The following is a 16,742-nucleotide window of genomic DNA, read 5'->3' on the forward strand; positions in this document are numbered from 1 at the left end:
CAGGCTATCCCTTCTACAGGGTTTTATATATTGTAATCTCTCTTATAATCAGCCACATGCATAGTATCTGATACCAAGCAGCCATCCACTGCTGTTTAATGCAAAAACAGTCAACTCCCATTGCTGAATATATAATATATATTATATTACATAATATATAATGATATGTTAGAGAAATACAAAGTAAAGCTCAGAAAGATTTTAAGATTTGCCTCAGGCCATGAGTTAATTCAGAGCTCCCAGCCCAGGAAGAAGAACCTATGGAGGCAGTGAGTTCCCTGGTGACTGACTGTCTCAGAGAAAAGATGGATTTCTGGTCACCCCTTCATGTTTCAGCCACCATGTGAATGAATGATAGAGAAGTCATTGACTCATTATCCGGAAAATTTAATGAGAACTCTAAGAATTATTGAAACCTTGCTTATGTCCTTGACTCCAAATCGTTATAGAAAAAATGTAGACTTGAGACGGTATAAATTAATATGTTTTGTAACTGAACACAGCCCCTCCTGCATTACAGTTCATCAGAGAATAACTGATGGACTGAAAGGGACCTGGGACAGATTGTGAACATGGATTCTGCTGCCCCTGACTGTCACAAAACACTTCCTGGATCCTGTCTCCTCCAACCTCTATGCAGAGCACAGACTTGGACTTGCATTAAAATTTTTGTTTTCATTCTTGGGCTGGAAATATAGTTCTGTATATAAAGGACTCAGTGTTCTTCCATAAAACGGAGCACTGTCATGCACACATGCAATCCTAGTGTTCCCACCACAGGAAGGAAGACAGACTAGAGAATCCCCAGAAGCTCGAGTCCAGCTAGGCTGAGATACACAATAACTGACAAAGAACACTGTCTCAAATAAGGTGACAAGCAGGACACCTCTGACTGCCACGGGATGATTGTAGTACATATGTGTCCACACTCAAACACACGTATCCACACACATATGCATGCATGTACATGTTATGCACACACACACACACCTTCATTCTCAAGCTGGACCTCCAGGTGCCTGAGTAACTAAAACAGAATAAATACATCTCTGACCTCAGGTGGTAACCTGTCTTCTTGACCTTAAAGTGTGATTCTGTTGGACTCTGAGTGCAGGCTAGAAAAGCATTCAAGTGTTTATCCTAAGAAGCTAATTCTCCTGCCTGAATATTGAAACCATCAGCGTAAGATCCTGTCTCAGAGCCTTTATAGTTACCCCGGAAGCCTTCAACAACGATGTTAAAACAACCAGGAACAGGCAAGCTCACTCTGTGGAGAAAATACCCTCTAAACAAGGGCAGTCATCTCCCGGGAACTAAGGCACCAATCCAGAATCCCAAGAGATTATCCCTGAGCAGTTTAACAACTTCCTGAACACAAAAAGAAATCCGCTTCCTCTGTACCAAATAGGCATTGTCCCCTATCCTGAAGAACTAGAAGCTTCCTCTACACTGATCAATAAGACCATGCTGTGCAAACACCTCAAGCTTTGTCTTTGTTTTTCACCTGTATAAAACCTCAAGACTGCCAACCTAAAGGAAGCCGCTGGATCTATCTCTTTATCTATCTATCTATCTATCTATCTATCTATCTATCTATCATCTATCTATCTATCTATCTAAGTGGCCACTGTGATATTAAAATATCTTTCCTTGCCTTACTGTAAACCTGTATTCCTACACTTAAAAGAAAACTTCTTGCTTGGCTCCTGGTAACATCTGATGCAGTCTGGAACCGCATATTATTTATTCTAAGGATGTATAATTCACTCATTAAAAAACCACTAATGGGGGGATGGTGTTTAGAGATGGTTTAGTGGTTAAGAACACTGACAATTCTTCCAGAGGTCCTGAGTTCAATCCCCAGCCACCACGTGGTGGCTCACAACCATCTGTAATGGAATCTGGTGCCCTCTTCTGGTGTGTCTGAAGACAGTGACAGTGTACTCACATACATAAAATAAATAATTTTCTTTAAGAAAAAGGAAGAAGAAAAGAAAGAGAGAGAGAGAGAAGTAAAGAAAGAAAGAAAGAAAGAAAAGAAAGAAAGAAAGAAAGAAAAGAAAGAAAGAAAGAAAAGAAAGAAGGAAGGAAAGAGAAAGAAAGAAAGAAAGAAAGAAAGAAAGAAAGAAAGAAAGAAAGAAAGAAAGAAAGGCACTGAAAGGAAACGAATCACACTTACCATGCACATAGATTTGCTGATATTTTTAACACCCACTTGCAAAATATTGCCAAAAATTGGTAGAGGAGTGGGACCAGGTGGGAGCTTCCTTCTGACATGGTGCTGATTCCATAGAAAAAGAAAAACCAAACAAGAAAGCCAAATCCCCAGAAAAATGAAGAGAGCCATTGGCTCACTGGGAACAAACACACTGGAAAGCTTGGGCTCCAAGGGTCTATAAATGCAACTTCAGAAAGTACACAGTGTTTGGACTTTGAGTATGACCTCATTATCTTTAGTACACTTTGATCTGTTTAAACAAAACTGCCCGTTCCTAACACTTCTTTTTCTAAAATTAGCAATTGTAAAAATGTGTGTCGTTTCAACATAACTCTCCTTTCTTTAAAAGGCACTGTGGATGCCTATGGTTTTTTTTCTTCTTTCTTTTTATTCTTTCACCTCTTATACACTACAACCTGACCACAGTCTCCCTTCTTTCCATTTCTCCCAATCCTCCTCACAACCTCACCTCTCCGCTTGCCCCGCTGTTCTTCCATTTCTCTTCAGAAAATGGCAGATCTCCCAGGGATTCAACCAGACATGACATAATAAGATGTGGCAGGACTAGACACAAACCCTCATATAAAGGCTGGATGGGGCAACTAAGAGGAAAGGGTCCCAAAAGCAAGCAAAAGAATCCCTGTTCAGTCTCCGTGAGCCCTTATGACCCCTGCCTAGTTGATTCTGTGTCCTTGACCCCTCTGACTCTACAAACCTTCCTCCCTGTCTTCTTCAGAGTCCCCCTGAGCTCTGCCTAATGTTTGTCTTTGCATCTGGACCCCATTCTCAGTCCAGGGGTTGGCTGTGAGCATCTGCCCCAGTATTTGTCAGGCTCTGACAAAGCCTCTCAGGAGACAGTTATATCAGGCACCTGTCCGCATGCACTTCTTGGCATCAGAAATACTGTCTGGGTTTGGTGACTGTATATTGGATGGATTCCCCAGGTGGGACAATTTCTGGAGAGCCTTTCTTTCAGCTCTGCTCCATACTTTGTCTCCATATTTCCTCCTGTGAGTATTTTGTTCCCACTTCTAAGAAGGACTGAAGCATCTGTACTTCGGTCTTCCTTCTTCTTGAGCTTCATGTGGTCTGTAAATTGTGTCTTGAGTACCCAGCTTTTAGGCTAATATCCACCTATCAGTGAGTGCATACCACGTGTGTTCTTTTGTGATTGGGTTACCTCACTCAGAATATTTTCTAGTTCCATCCATTGGCCTAAGAATTTCATGAAGTCATTGTTTTTAATGGATGAAGCTTACTCCATTGTGTAGATGCACTATATTTTCTGTATCCATTCCTCTGTTGAAAAACATCTAGGTTTTTCCAGCTTCTGGCTCTTATAAATAAGACTGCTATGAACATAGTGGAGCATGTGACTGTGTTATATGTTGGAGCATCTTTTGGATGGAGTGGTATAGCTGGGTCCTCAGATAGTACTATATCCAACTTTCTGGGGAACCTCCAGACTGATTTCCAGAGTACTTGTACCAGTTTGCAATCCCACCAACAATGAAGGAGTGTTCCTCTTTCTCCACATCCTCACCAGTATCTGCTGTCACCTGAGGTTTTTATCTTAACCATTCTGACTGGCATGATGTGGAATCTCAGGGTTGTTTGGATTTGCATTTCCCTGACAACGAAGGATGTTGAACATTTCTTTAGGTCCTTTGAATCTATTTGATATTCCTCAGTTGAGAATTCTTTGTTTAGTTCCCTACCCCATTTTTAATAGGGTTATTTGATTCTCCACAGTCTAACTTCTTGACTTTTTTGTATATAATAGATATTAGCCCTCTATCTCATGTAAGATTGGGAAAGATCTTTTCCCAATCTGTTGGTTGCTGTTTTGTCCTATTGACAGTGTCCCTTGCCATACATAAGAAGCTTTGCAATTTTATGAAGTCCCATCTGTCAATTGTTGATCTTAGAGCATAAGGCATTGGTGTTCTGTTCAGGAAATTTTCCCCAGTGCCCATGTGTTCTTCCACTCTCTCTTCTATTAGTTTCGGTGTATCTGGTTTTATGTGGAAGTCTTTGATCCACTAGGACTTGAGCTTTGTACAGGGTGATAATAATGGGTCTATTTGCATTCTTCTCCATGGTGACCTCCAGTTGAACCAGCACCATTTGTTGAAAATGCTCTTTTTTCCACTGGGTGGTTTTACTTCCTTTGCCAAGGATCAAATGAACATAGGTGTGTGGGTTCATTTCTGGGTCTTCAATTCTATTCCACTGGTCTATCTGCCTATCTCTGCACCAATACCATACAGTTTTATCAGTATTGCTCTGTAATACTGCTTGAGGTCAGGGATGGTGAGTGCCCCAGAAGTTCATTTGTGGTTGAGAATAGTTTTTCTTATCCTGGGTTTTTTCCTATTCTAAATGAATTTGAAAATTGCCTTTTCTAACTCTATTAAGAATTGATTTGGAATTTTGATGGGGATTGCATTGAATCTGTATATTGCTTTCCATGGGAGATCTTTCCGTCTTCTGGGATCTTTGGTTTCTTTATTCAGAGACTTGAAGTTTTTGTCATACAGATCTTTCACTTCCTTGGTTAGAGTCACACCAAGGTATTTTATATTGTTTGTGACTATTGTGGAGGGTGTCATTTCCCTAATTTCTTTCTCAGCCTGTTTATCCTTTGAGTAGAGGAAGGTTACTGATTTGTTTGAGTTAATTTTATATCCAGTCACTTTGCTGAAGTTGTTTATCAGCTGTAGGATTCCTCTGGTGGAATTTTTGAGGTTACTTAAGTATACTATCGTATCATCTACAATAGTGATATTTTGACTTCATCCCTTCCAATTTGTATCCCTTTGGCCTCTTTTTGTTCTCTAATTGCTCTGGCTAGACTTCAAGAACTATATTGAATAGGTAGGGAGAGAGTGGGCAGCCTTGTCCAGTCCCTGATTTTAGTGGGATTGCTTCAAGTTTCTCTCCATTTAGTTTGATTTTGGCTACTGGTTTGCTGTACATTGCTTTCACTATGTTTAGGTATGGGCCTTGAATTTCTGATTTTTCCAAGACTTTTACCATGAAGGGATGTTGAATTTTGTCAAATATTTTCTCAGCATCTAATGAGATGATCATGTGGGTTTTTTTCCATTTGAGTTTGTTTATATAGTGAATTATATTGATGAAAATTTCTATATATTGAACCATCCCTGCATCCCTGGTATGAAGCCTACTTGATTATGATAGATGATCATCTTGATGTGTTCTTGAATACAGTTTGTGAGAATTTTAATGAGTATTTTTGCATAGATATTCATAAGGGAGATTGATCTGAAGTTCTCTGTTGTTAAAGGGTCTTTGTGTGGTTTAAACCCACACAGAGTTATCATTGAGTAGAACATTGTTCAGCTTCCATGTGTATGTGGGCTTTTTGTTGTTTTTGCTGTTATTGAAGACCTGCTGTAGTCCATGGTGATCTAATAGGATCCACGGGATTATTTCAATCTTCTTATATCTGTTGAGGCCTGTTTTGTGATTGATTATATGGTCAATTTTGGAGAAGGTACCATGAGGTGCTGAGAAGGTATATTCTTTTGTTTTAGGATGAAATGTCCTATAGATATCTGTTAAATTTGTTTGGTTCATAGCTTCTGTTAATTTCACTATGTATCTGTTTAGTTTCTGTTTCCATGATCTGTGCATTGCTGAGAATGGGCTGTTGAAGTCTCCCACTATTATTGTGTGAGTGGGTTCCCTTGCATTTGGAGCATAGATGTTCAGAATCCAATTTCTTTATGGAAGCACTTAGTGCTATGAACTCTTAGCACTGTTTTCATTGCATCCCATAAGTTTGGGTATTTTGTGCATTCATTTTCATTGAATTCTGGGAAGTCTTTAATTTCTTTATTTCTGCCTTGACCCTGTAGTCATTCAGGGTTGTTCTGTTTCTGTGTTTTTAGGCTTTCTGATGTCTGTGCTGTTGTTGAAATCCAGCTATAATCAGAAGTGGTCTGATATGATACAGGGGGTTATTCTAACTTTCTTGTATCTGTTGAGACTTGTTTTGTGATGTGGTCTGGCCCCCTATTGATGTCCATGAGCTATGCTAATGCTGAGAACAATGTTGATTTCCTTCCCCTGTGCTGCTGATGAGTGTTGTGATGGTGACTGTGGTCCATGCAGCAGAGGAAGCCAGAGTGATGTCTGTGGTCTTTACTGCCACAGGAGAGCATGTTGTCAATGCCGCATGCTGATACCAGGAACTGTGTGTGTGGATGTCTGTGCTCCAGGATGTTGCCAGGAACCTAGAAGTTTTCTGAGACATTTCCTCCTCCTACCAATAGCTCCCAAAAAGTAGCAGCCTAGATAAAAAGCTATGGAAGAGAACTCTTAAATATTGTGATAAGGATAAAGTATAGCTCTCCAGAACTAATGGCTTCTGGCAAGGGTACAGATGGAGAAGGGTTCTGGTTTCTTTATGGGGAGGCCACCAGGAGTTTGACCATGTCCCAATGAGTACATGGGCAACACAAATTGAACTTAATTACTTTTCTTCTTCTTTTTTTCAGTTTTGAGGGGGCATCCCAAGGGTACAGGGGCAGACCTAAGAAGACTGGGAAGTGAGGGTGCTCAGGGTTCATGACATAAAATTCCCAAATAATCAATAAAAATATTATAATAAAAACCACAAACAATAACAGACAGGGCAATATGTCTCCTCCAGAGCCCAGCTAACCTACCACAGCAGGTCTTGAATATTCCAGCATAGTTGATGCACAAGGAAATGACTCTAAAACCAACTAAGTGAAGATAGTAGAGGTCCTTCAAGAGGAAATGGATAAATCTCTTAAAGAAATCCAAGAAAGCACAAACTAACAATCGGAGGAGATGAATAAATCTCTTAGAAAAATTGAGGAAAGGTGTAGGTGGGGGTGAAGATACCCAGAGGCCCAGCAATAAGTAATATGAGCAAATAAGTAGTGGAGAGATGGCAGAGAAGGAAAGGCAGAGCTGTGTGTGTGGACAGTGAAGAGAAACAGTGCTGGAGAGGCAAGGGTAGTGATGAACAGTCTGATAGAGGTAGCCTGTGCTGCCACTGAGGCCATAGAGAGATCCTGGCTCTTGCTACCACCCAGAATATGTCTATTTCCTTGGGCCTGCAGCAGCAGTGGGTCTCTACAAATGTCTGTGGCTCCATGTTACCATCAAAGGCCAGGTGGACATCCCTGGTCTGGGCTGTGGCCTAGGACCATGTTGATGTCAGTGGACTGTTCAGAGCTGGCCCTGCCCATCACTGGCTGCAGCACTTATAAAACCAGGCTCCACACCTTCACCCCCACATCACCACCACCACCACCACACTGGGCAGAACAGTAGAGCTGGCCCTGGTGAAGGGGATATGAGCAAGGTGGCCTGAGGGCATGAACACAGGATAGCTGGACCCACCCTTCATCTGTTGTATGGTGATATGGGTAAGACAGAGATGCCCTCCCTGCACCCCCTTGCATTCTACTCCCTCTGGCAGGTGGGAGAACTGGCCCCAGGGTCACATGAGCAGGAGAGCTGGCCCTGCTCCTCACCATCTGCAGCACTCAGGAGAGTAGGCCCTGCGCCTTACCTGGGTAATACAATACAGCTGACCCTGAGTTAGATGCCCCCGAAGGCATGAATTCAGGAGTTCTGACGCCATCCTTCATCTACCATGTACTGTCATGGGCAAGCGAAGAGATTCCCTCCCCAATCTTGTCCCTTGCTACCTAGGGTAAGTAGGAGAGCTGGCCCTGAGGTAACGAGTCTAGGAGAGCTGGCCTGCTCCTTGCCAGCTACAGCATTGGGTGAGCAAATTGGGCAGTGCTGGAGAGCTAATACTGGTGGTAAAGCATGCTGGAGAGTTGGTTGTCTGCCCAAGTCAGCAACTACCCAAGCTCAGATCCAAAAACTACATATTACCCCACCCCAACAGCTACTCCATGAACTGCTAGAACACATGAAGGGGCCGGAAGTCCTGCAGATCCAAAGAAGCAGGATCTCCACAACTGAGGGCAACAACAGGATAGCCAAGCGCCCTGGTGAGGATCTAGTGTTGATGATATAGCATAAGCCAGAGGCCTCGAACCAGACCAATGAGCATCCCAGTGAACATCTGCAAGGAAAGATGTATGGATAGAGGGTATACTATGTGACACTATGACACATTACAACTTCCATGACAAGATTTTTTTTCTTTTTTGTGTTTTTTGATGTTGATGTTTTGTTTTCTTTGTTTTTTTTTTTAAAGAGGGTAAGTTGTAAAGGCAGATATGAAGAGACGGGAATTTGAGTCAGATTGTGGCACATGATGTGAAAATTGCAAAGAATCAATAATTTTTAATTAATTTCAAAAGATAACGCAACCTGAGGGAATTCTGGAAATGAAAAACATAGTAATTTGAGCAAGAATTACAGAGCAAACTTCACCAACAGAATACAAAAGTTGGAAGAAAGAATCTCAGGCATTGAAGATACAGTATAAGAAACGTAAAATCTAAAAACATCATGACACAAAACACTTAGAAAATCTGGGACACTATGAAAAGAACAAACCTAAGAAGAGTAGAATAGAGGAAGAGGATGAATCCCAGTTCAAAGATGCAGAAATGTTTTCAACAAAATCTTAGGAGAAATGTTTTCTAATCTAAAGGAGATGCCTATAAAGTTACAAGAAGTGGGGGCTGGAGAGATAGCTCAGCCGTTAAGAGCACTGACTGCTCTTCCAGAGGTCCTGAGTTCAATTCCCAACAACCACATGGTGGCTCATAACCATCTGCAATGAGATCTGGCGCCCTCTTCTGTCCTGTAGGTATATGTGCAGGCAGAACACTGTGTAGATAATAAAGCTTTTTTTAAAAAAAGATACAAGAAGCACAAATAATACTAAATAGGTTAAATCAGAAAAAGAAGCCCTCTCAGCACATAATAATAAAAACACTAAACATACAGAACTAAGGAAGAATAATAAAAGCTGCAAGCGAAAAAGTGAAAAAGAGAAAGTAACATATAAAGGCCCTGCACTTACTTCTCAATAGAGACTCGTATTAGAATTACACCTGAGAGTTTTAGCACAGAATTCTAGCAGCCTTCCAAAGAAGAGTGAATGCCAATATTCTTCAATTTATTCTACAAAATAGAAACAGAAGGAATGGCACCCAATTGATATTTTTGAGGTCACAGTCATACTGATACCCAAAACACACAAAGATTCAACAACGAAAGAGAATTACAGACCAATTTCCCTCATGAACACAGTTGTAAAACTGCCCGATAAAATGTCACAAACCAAATCCAATAACACACCAGGAAATCATCCACCATGATCAGGTAGGCTTCATCCCAGAGATGCAGGGATAGTTCAACATACAAAAACCAATAAACGTCATGTACTATTTAAAGAACACTGAAAGATAAAGGCCATTTGATCATCTCATTAGATACCAAAATGCCTTTGATAAAATCCAATACTATTTCATTATAAAAGTCCTGGGGAGATCAGGCATACAGGGGAACATATTGCAACATAATAAAGACAACTTACAGCAGGGATTACTGGTAGGAAAATGATGTGTTTGCCAAAATAACTCACACACCGGTGTGGAAGGGAGAGATCTGTTGTTATCCCAGGCTGACTCCAAAAAACCTCCAGAGTGGCAGAGCTCTGGAACATGGCTTCATCTTATATAGCCTATTGTGTGTTGTTCCTATGAGCTTTTTATTTTCCTTAGAGACAATAGACTAACTCTGCACCTTCTCCAGATGCCAGCCCTAGAACGTCCACTTTCTTTTCCCATCCTCTTGCATAATGCACAAAACCCAAGATGTGCAGAAACTGACCAGAGACAACTTCACGTGTAAATAAAATTGGATGTTACCTGGATGGATCTAGGAGGTGCTTATAATCTTGTGAGAGAGATTGCATATAGGGCTACATCCTGCCTCTCTACCAGGGGTGGGGGGGGGGTGTAACCAAGGGCCGCTGGCATGCCACAGAGAGGAAGCAGAGCAAAGTCTGAAATGGGGAGTCCACAGGAGTTCCCAGTTTCCTCTCTGGGTACCCAGGCACCGCTGGTATACTGCCAGCAGGGGGAGTCAGGAACCTGGAGGGGAGTCCAATGGCTGTTTCCCCTCTCTAGAAATGAGTGCAGAGAGTTCTGGAGAGGCTGGAGGAAAGAAAGCCGTCCTTAGGAGTTTTAGATGTGGCTCTTTAAGGCAAAAAAGCCTTTGCCATGGCAGTCATTAACAAAGCAGTTCTCAGAGACGATCCTTGCTTGTTCACAGTTGCTTTATTTGATGGTGGTTGTGAATGCACACACTTTATTTGGGGTCAACCAGGGATTATATACCTTTTGGGGGAAGGAATACCCAGAAAGGGAACTTCATTGGCTGAAGTCTCAAGGTTACCTAGACATCTCGATAGCATGGAAAATAACTCCAGCTACTTGACTGAGTGCCCATGGTCCTCTCAGTGGGATGTCCTGGTTATGTGTTCCAGAGCCAGGTACAGAGATGGGTAGGCTCCACTCCTGGCATTCTCAAATCTCTGAGATTCCCAGGGTTTGAGTTTGTTCAACTTCACCAGTTCTTATGCCTGTCCCACATGCAATACCATCACATTGAGGGGAACATAGGCCAGAAGGAAACCGGGGTCACATGGAGACCCTAAAACAAAGGAAATTGGAAGTTAATATACAATCTTCATACAGACCTTAACTCTAGAAATTAAAACAGTTGGGAGTGAAAGGTACCTAGTCAGGCATCAGCACTACGTGCCCTCCATGGGCCTGAAAGATATTTTATCGTGGGTTTCCTAAACAAACTACCTAATATGCTCCATCTTATCGTTAATTGTTTACTTATTAACTTTCCACATGCTCTTTTTTCTCTATGTTCATAAAATACATAAATTCATAAAATAAAAACATGTGCGTACAGGACATTTCCTTACTGCACTAACATCTATCTTAACCTAACTTTTTTTTAACAATAGTGAGACTACAATTTTACCAGATTAGGTATAACACTGGAAGCTTTGCACAGTGGGAGAGTTTGCCTTTATAGGCTCAACCCAACTGTGTTTCAAGCAGTCACCATTACAACAAACTGCCAGATACCACACTAACTCATCCCAGAGTCAACTTCGGGATGCTTCCTCCACCTCCATAAAGTCACAAGAAGTGGTCACCAGCCACAGGGAAGAGTCAAGGGACAGGCACAGAACCAGCAGGCAAGGTGACCGAAGGGTCAGGCTAAAGCGGCTTGCATAATATCCTCGGCCCTTCAACCCCACGAAGGGTCGATCTTGCAGGTAGATGTCTGGCCTCACTCACTGTTGAGACAACAGAGTCCAAGTTGTAACTGACCATTCTGCCACCTGTAGCTCAGCCAGGGTTTGTGTCCTTAGCCATTGTGTAGAAGCGTGCAACGAGCTATCATATGAAAAGTGTAAAGTTCTTTCAATAGCCTTGGTATTACATCAGTAAGCTGCCTTTTTTTTTTTCTTTACTAACTTGAGTATTTCTTATTTACATTTTGATTGTTATTCCCTTTCCCGGTTTTCAGGTCAACATCCCCCTAACCCTGTCCCCATAAAGAACCTCTTCGCTTCTCAAACCGAGGGATCGCATGGTATGAACTGGAGATCACCTTGGTCAGCTGTCCGCAGAGATAGACATCGCAGCACAGAGTTGCTGCAACTTCCTGGTGGAGTCATCCAGAGTTCATTGCCATTTCCCAGTACCTGTCTTGTTGTAACATGAACCAGAATGGGAGCAGAGGTCACTGATACAGCCTTTGCCTAACAAGCCCCGGGTTTGACCCCAGCATTGCAAAACAAGTAAACAGACTACTGAAAACTATTCATTCCAGACCCATGACTCCTCTAAGAATGACAAAATTGTGCGATTTCAAACCCATCCCCTTCCTTGATGAGCAATGGTTTATTTATATATGCATTCATTTGTGAGCTGTGATTCTTGTGGATTTTGAAGAATATTTCTTTATTTGGAGATGAGCTTTTGCAGGGCATCTTGTGATGCAAGGGGAAATGAGATGTTTCAAACTTTCTTATTAACCATCATAGTTCTTATCTTACTACCCAAGGCAACTGAGGAGATGCCATGCCAATCACCAAGCATGCTTGTGACAACTATATTCAGAGGTCAGGAAAATATGCACTGGTCCCTATATTCACTCACTCTAACAGAGAGGCCATATTGGTGTTTCATATATATGAGTATCAAGACATCTCAACCCATATCTGACCAACACTCTCCAGAAATACCTTCCTGTCTCCCCATGACTTAACTATACTGTTAACTGAGAAAATGGCCAAGATTCTGTGTTGGCTAGTTTTATTCTTGACAACTTGACACAAACTAGTTAGTTTTATTCTTGTCACCTTGACACAAGCTAGTGTTCTATGAGAAGAGGGAAACAAGAGATTACACCTCCATAAAATTAGCCTGTTTTAGTTTTTAATGTACTTTCTTAATTTTATCTTTTGACCATTAGTTCATGTTATTAATTAATTATTGATTGGTGTAGAAGGCCCCAACGGTAGGGGAAGTGCCACTCCTGACTCAGTCCTGGGTGCTATAAGAAAGCGGGTTGAACAAGGTTGGTTGGCATTGTTGTTCATACGGGGTCTCGAGCCCCCTCAAGCTCTTCCAGTCCTTTCTCTGATTCCACCAACAGGGGTTCCAATCTCAGTTCAGTGATTTGCTGCTGGAATCCGCCTATGTATTTGCTGTATTCTGGCTGTGTCTCTCAGGAGCAATCTACATCCAGTTCCTGTCAGCCTGCACTTCTTTGCTTCATCCATCTTGTCTAGTTGGGTGGCTGTATATGTATGTGGGGCAGGCTCTGAATGGGTGTTCCTTCTGCCTCTGTTTTAATCTTTGCCTCCCTATTCCCTGCCAAGGGTATTCTTGATCCCCTTTTAAAGAAGGAGTGAAGCATTCGCATTTTTATCATCCGTCTTGAGTTTCATGTGTTCTGTGCATCTAGGGCAATTCAAGCATTTGGGCTAATAGCCACTTATCAATGATTGCATACCATGTGTGTTTTTCTGTGATTGGGTTACCTCACTCAGGATTATATTTTCCAGTTCCATCCATTTGCCTATGAATTTCATAAAGTCATTGTTTTTGATAGCTGAGTAATATTCCATTGTGTAGATGTACCACATTTTCTGTATCCATTCCTCTGTTGAAGGGCATCTGGGTTCTTTCCAGCTCCTGGCTATCATAAATAAGGCTGCGATTAACATAGTGGAGCACGTGTCTCTTTTATATGTTGAGGCTCTTTTGGGTATATGCCCAAGAGAGGTATAGCTGGGTCCTCAGGTAGTTCAATGTCCAATTTTCTGAGGGATCTCCAGACTGATTTGCAGAATGGTTGTACCAGTCTGCAATCCCACCAACAATGGAATAGTGTTCCTCTTTCTCCACATCCTCACCAGCATTAGCTGTCACCTCAGTTTTTGATCTTAGCCATTCTCACTGGTGTGAGGTGAAATCTCAAGGTTGTTTTGATTTGCATTTCCCTTATGACTAAAGATGTTGAACATTTCTTTAGGTGTCTCTCAGCCATTTGACATTCTTCAGCTGTGAATTCCTTGTTTAGCTCTGAACCCCATTTTTTGATAGAGTTATTTGACTCCCTGCAGTATAACTTCTTGAGTTCTTTGTATATTTTGGATATAAGCCCTCTATCAGTTGTAGGATTGATAAAGATCTTTTCCCAATCTGTTGGTTGCCGTTTTGTCCTAACAACGGTGTCCTTTGCCTTACAGAAGCTTTGCAGTTTTATGAGAGCCCATTTGTCGATTCTTGATCTTAGAGCATAAGCCATTGGTGTTTTGTTCAGGAAACTTTCTCCAGTGCCCATGTGTTCCAGATGCTTCCCTAGTTTTTCTTCTATTAGTTTGAGTGTGTCTGGTTTGATGTGGAGGTACTTGATCTACTTGGACTTAAGCTTTGTACAGGGTGATAAGAATGGATCGATCTGCACTCTTCTACATGTTGACCTCCAGTTGAACCAGCACCATTTGCTGAAAATGCTATCTTTTTTCCATTGGATGGTTTTGGCTCCTTTGTCAAAAATCAAGTGACCATAGGTGTGTAGGTTCATTTCTGGGTCTTCAATTCTATTCCATTGGTCTATCTGTCTGTCTCTGTACCAATACCATGCAGTTTTTATCACTATTGCTCTGTAATACTGCTTGAGTTCAGGGATAGTAATTCCCCTGGAAGTCCTTTTATTGTTGAGGATAGTTTTAGCTATCCTGGTTTTTTTGTCATTCCAGATTAATTTGCAAACTGTTCTGTTTAACTCTGTGAAGAATTGGGTTGGAATTTTGAGGGGGATTTCATTGAATCTGTAGATCATTTTGGTAAAATGGCCATTTTTACTATATTAATCCTGCCAATCCATGAGCATGGGAGATCTTTCCATCTTCCATTGAGATCCTCTTCAATTTCTTTCCTCAGAGGCTTGAAGTTCTTATCACACAGATCTTTCACTTGCTTTGTTAAAGTCACACTGAGGTATTTTATATCATTTGGGATTACTATGAAGGGTGTCGTTTCCCTAGTTTCTATTTCGGCTTGTTTCTCTTTTGTGTAGAGGAAGGCTACTGATTTCTTTGAGTTAATTTTATACCCAACCACTTTATTGAAGGTGTTTATCAGGTTTAGTAGTTCTCTGGTGGAACTTTTGGGATCAATTAATCACTATTATATCATCTGAAATAGTGATATTTTGACTTCATCCTTTCTTATCTGTATCCCTTTTATCTTCTTTTGTTGTCTGATTGCTCGGACTAAGACTTCAAGAACTATATTGAATAAGTAGGGAGAGAGTGGGCAGCCTTTTCTAGTCTCTGATTTTAGTGGGATTGCTTCAAGTTTCTCTCCATTTAGTTTAATGTTAGCTACTAGTTTGCTGTATGTAGCTTTCATATGTTTAGATATGAGCCTTGCATTCCTGTTCTTTCCAGAACTTTTATCGTGAAGGGGTGTTGAATTTTGTCAAATGCTTTCTCAGCATCCAGTACAAGGACCATGTGGTTTTTTATCTTTTAGTTTGTTTATATAGTGGGTTATGTTGATGGTTTTCCATATATTGAAGCATCCCTGCATGCCTGGGATGAAGCCTACTTGATCATGATGGATGATTGTTTTGATTTGCTCTTGGATTCGGTTTGCAAGAATTTTATTGAGTATTTTTACATTGATATTCATAAGGGAAATTGGCCTGAAGTTCGCTTTCTTTGTTGGGTCTTTGTGTGGTTTATATAAGAGTAATTGTGGCTTCATAGAAGGAATTCAGTAGCACTCCATCTGTTTCAATTTTGTGGAATAGCTTGGATATTCTATGAACGTCTGATAGAATTCTGCACTGAACCCATCTGGACTGGGCTCTTTTTGGTTGGGAGACTTTTAATGACTGCTTCTATTTCTTTAGGAGTTATGGGGTTGTTTAAATGGTTTATCTGTTCCTGATTTAACTTAGGTACCTGGTATCTGTCTAGGAAATTGTCCATTTCCTGCAGATTTTCAAGTTTTGTTGAATGTAGGCTTTTGAAGTAGGATCTGATGATTTTTTTAATTTCCTCTGGCTTGTTGTTATGTTTCCCTTTTCATTTCTGATTTTGTTAATTTGGACACACTCTCTGTGTCCTCTGGTTAGTCTGGCTAAGGGTTTATCTATCTTGTTGATTTTCTCAAAGAAACAACTTTTGTTTCTGTTGATTCTTTGTATAGTTCTTTTTGTTTCTACTTGGTTGATTTCAGCTCTGAGTTTGATTATTTCCTGCCTTCTACTCCTCCTGGGTGTATTGCTTCTTTTCGTTCTAGAGCTTTTAGGTGTGCTGTCAAGCTGCTGATATATGCTCTCTCCTGTTTCTTTCTGCAGGCACTCAGAGCTATGAGTTTTCTTCTTTGCAAAGCTTTCATTATGTCCCATAAGTTTCGGTATGTTGCACCTTCATTTTCATTAAATTCTAAAAAGTCTTTAATTTCTTTCTTTATTTCTTCCTTGACCAGGTTATCATTGAGTAGAGCATTATCCAACTTCCATGTTTATGTGGGCATTTTTTCCTTACTGTTATTAAAGACCAGCTTTAGCCCGTGGTGTTCTGATAGGATGCATGGGATTATTTCAATCTTTCTGTATCTGTTGAGGCCTGTTCTATGACCAATTATATGGTCAACTTTGGAGAAAGTACCATGAGGTGGTGAGAAGAAGGTATATCCTTTTGTTTTAGGATAGAATGTTCTATAAATATCTGTTAAGTCCATTTGGTTCATGACTTCTCTTAGTCTGTCTACGTCTCTGTTTAATTTCTGTTTCCATGACCTGTCCATTGATGAGAGTGGGGTGTTGAAATCTCCCACTATTATTGTGTGAGGTGCAATGTGTGTTTTGAGCATTAGTAAGGTTTCTTTTATGTATATAGGTGCCCTTGTATTTGGAGCATAGATATTTAGAATTGAGAGTTCATCTTGGTGGATTTTTCCTTTGATGAATATGA

At 40.9% G+C, this 16,742-nt stretch overlaps 1 protein-coding gene across 3 annotated transcripts in view; it reads right to left on the reverse strand.

The window, feature by feature from the left end:
• The window catches only part of Cyp2c22 (cytochrome P450, family 2, subfamily c, polypeptide 22), a 39,632-nt gene extending 27,676 nt beyond the window's left edge, over positions 1 to 11,956 (reverse strand). Inside the window, exons 1-2 of one of the 3 annotated variants that reach the window (NM_138512.2) lie at positions 11,946 to 11,956; positions 2,180 to 2,350 (exon numbers count right to left, since the gene is read on the reverse strand). In NM_138512.2, the coding sequence (NP_612521.2) occupies positions 2,180 to 2,347 (168 nt within the window). In that variant the 5' untranslated portion in view covers positions 2,348 to 2,350; positions 11,946 to 11,956. Of the gene's footprint in view, positions 1 to 2,179; positions 2,711 to 11,945 lie in introns of those variants that run through there. The other 2 variants (XM_087608569.1, XM_087608526.1) reach the window with 2 other exon arrangements.
• Positions 11,957 to 16,742: the final 4,786 nt, after the last annotated feature.

Source organism: Rattus norvegicus, chromosome 1 (genome assembly GCF_021556685.1).
Source record: "Rattus norvegicus strain SHRSP/BbbUtx chromosome 1, alternate assembly SHRSP_T2T, whole genome shotgun sequence".
Classification (NCBI taxonomy): Eukaryota; Metazoa; Chordata; class Mammalia; order Rodentia; family Muridae; genus Rattus; species Rattus norvegicus.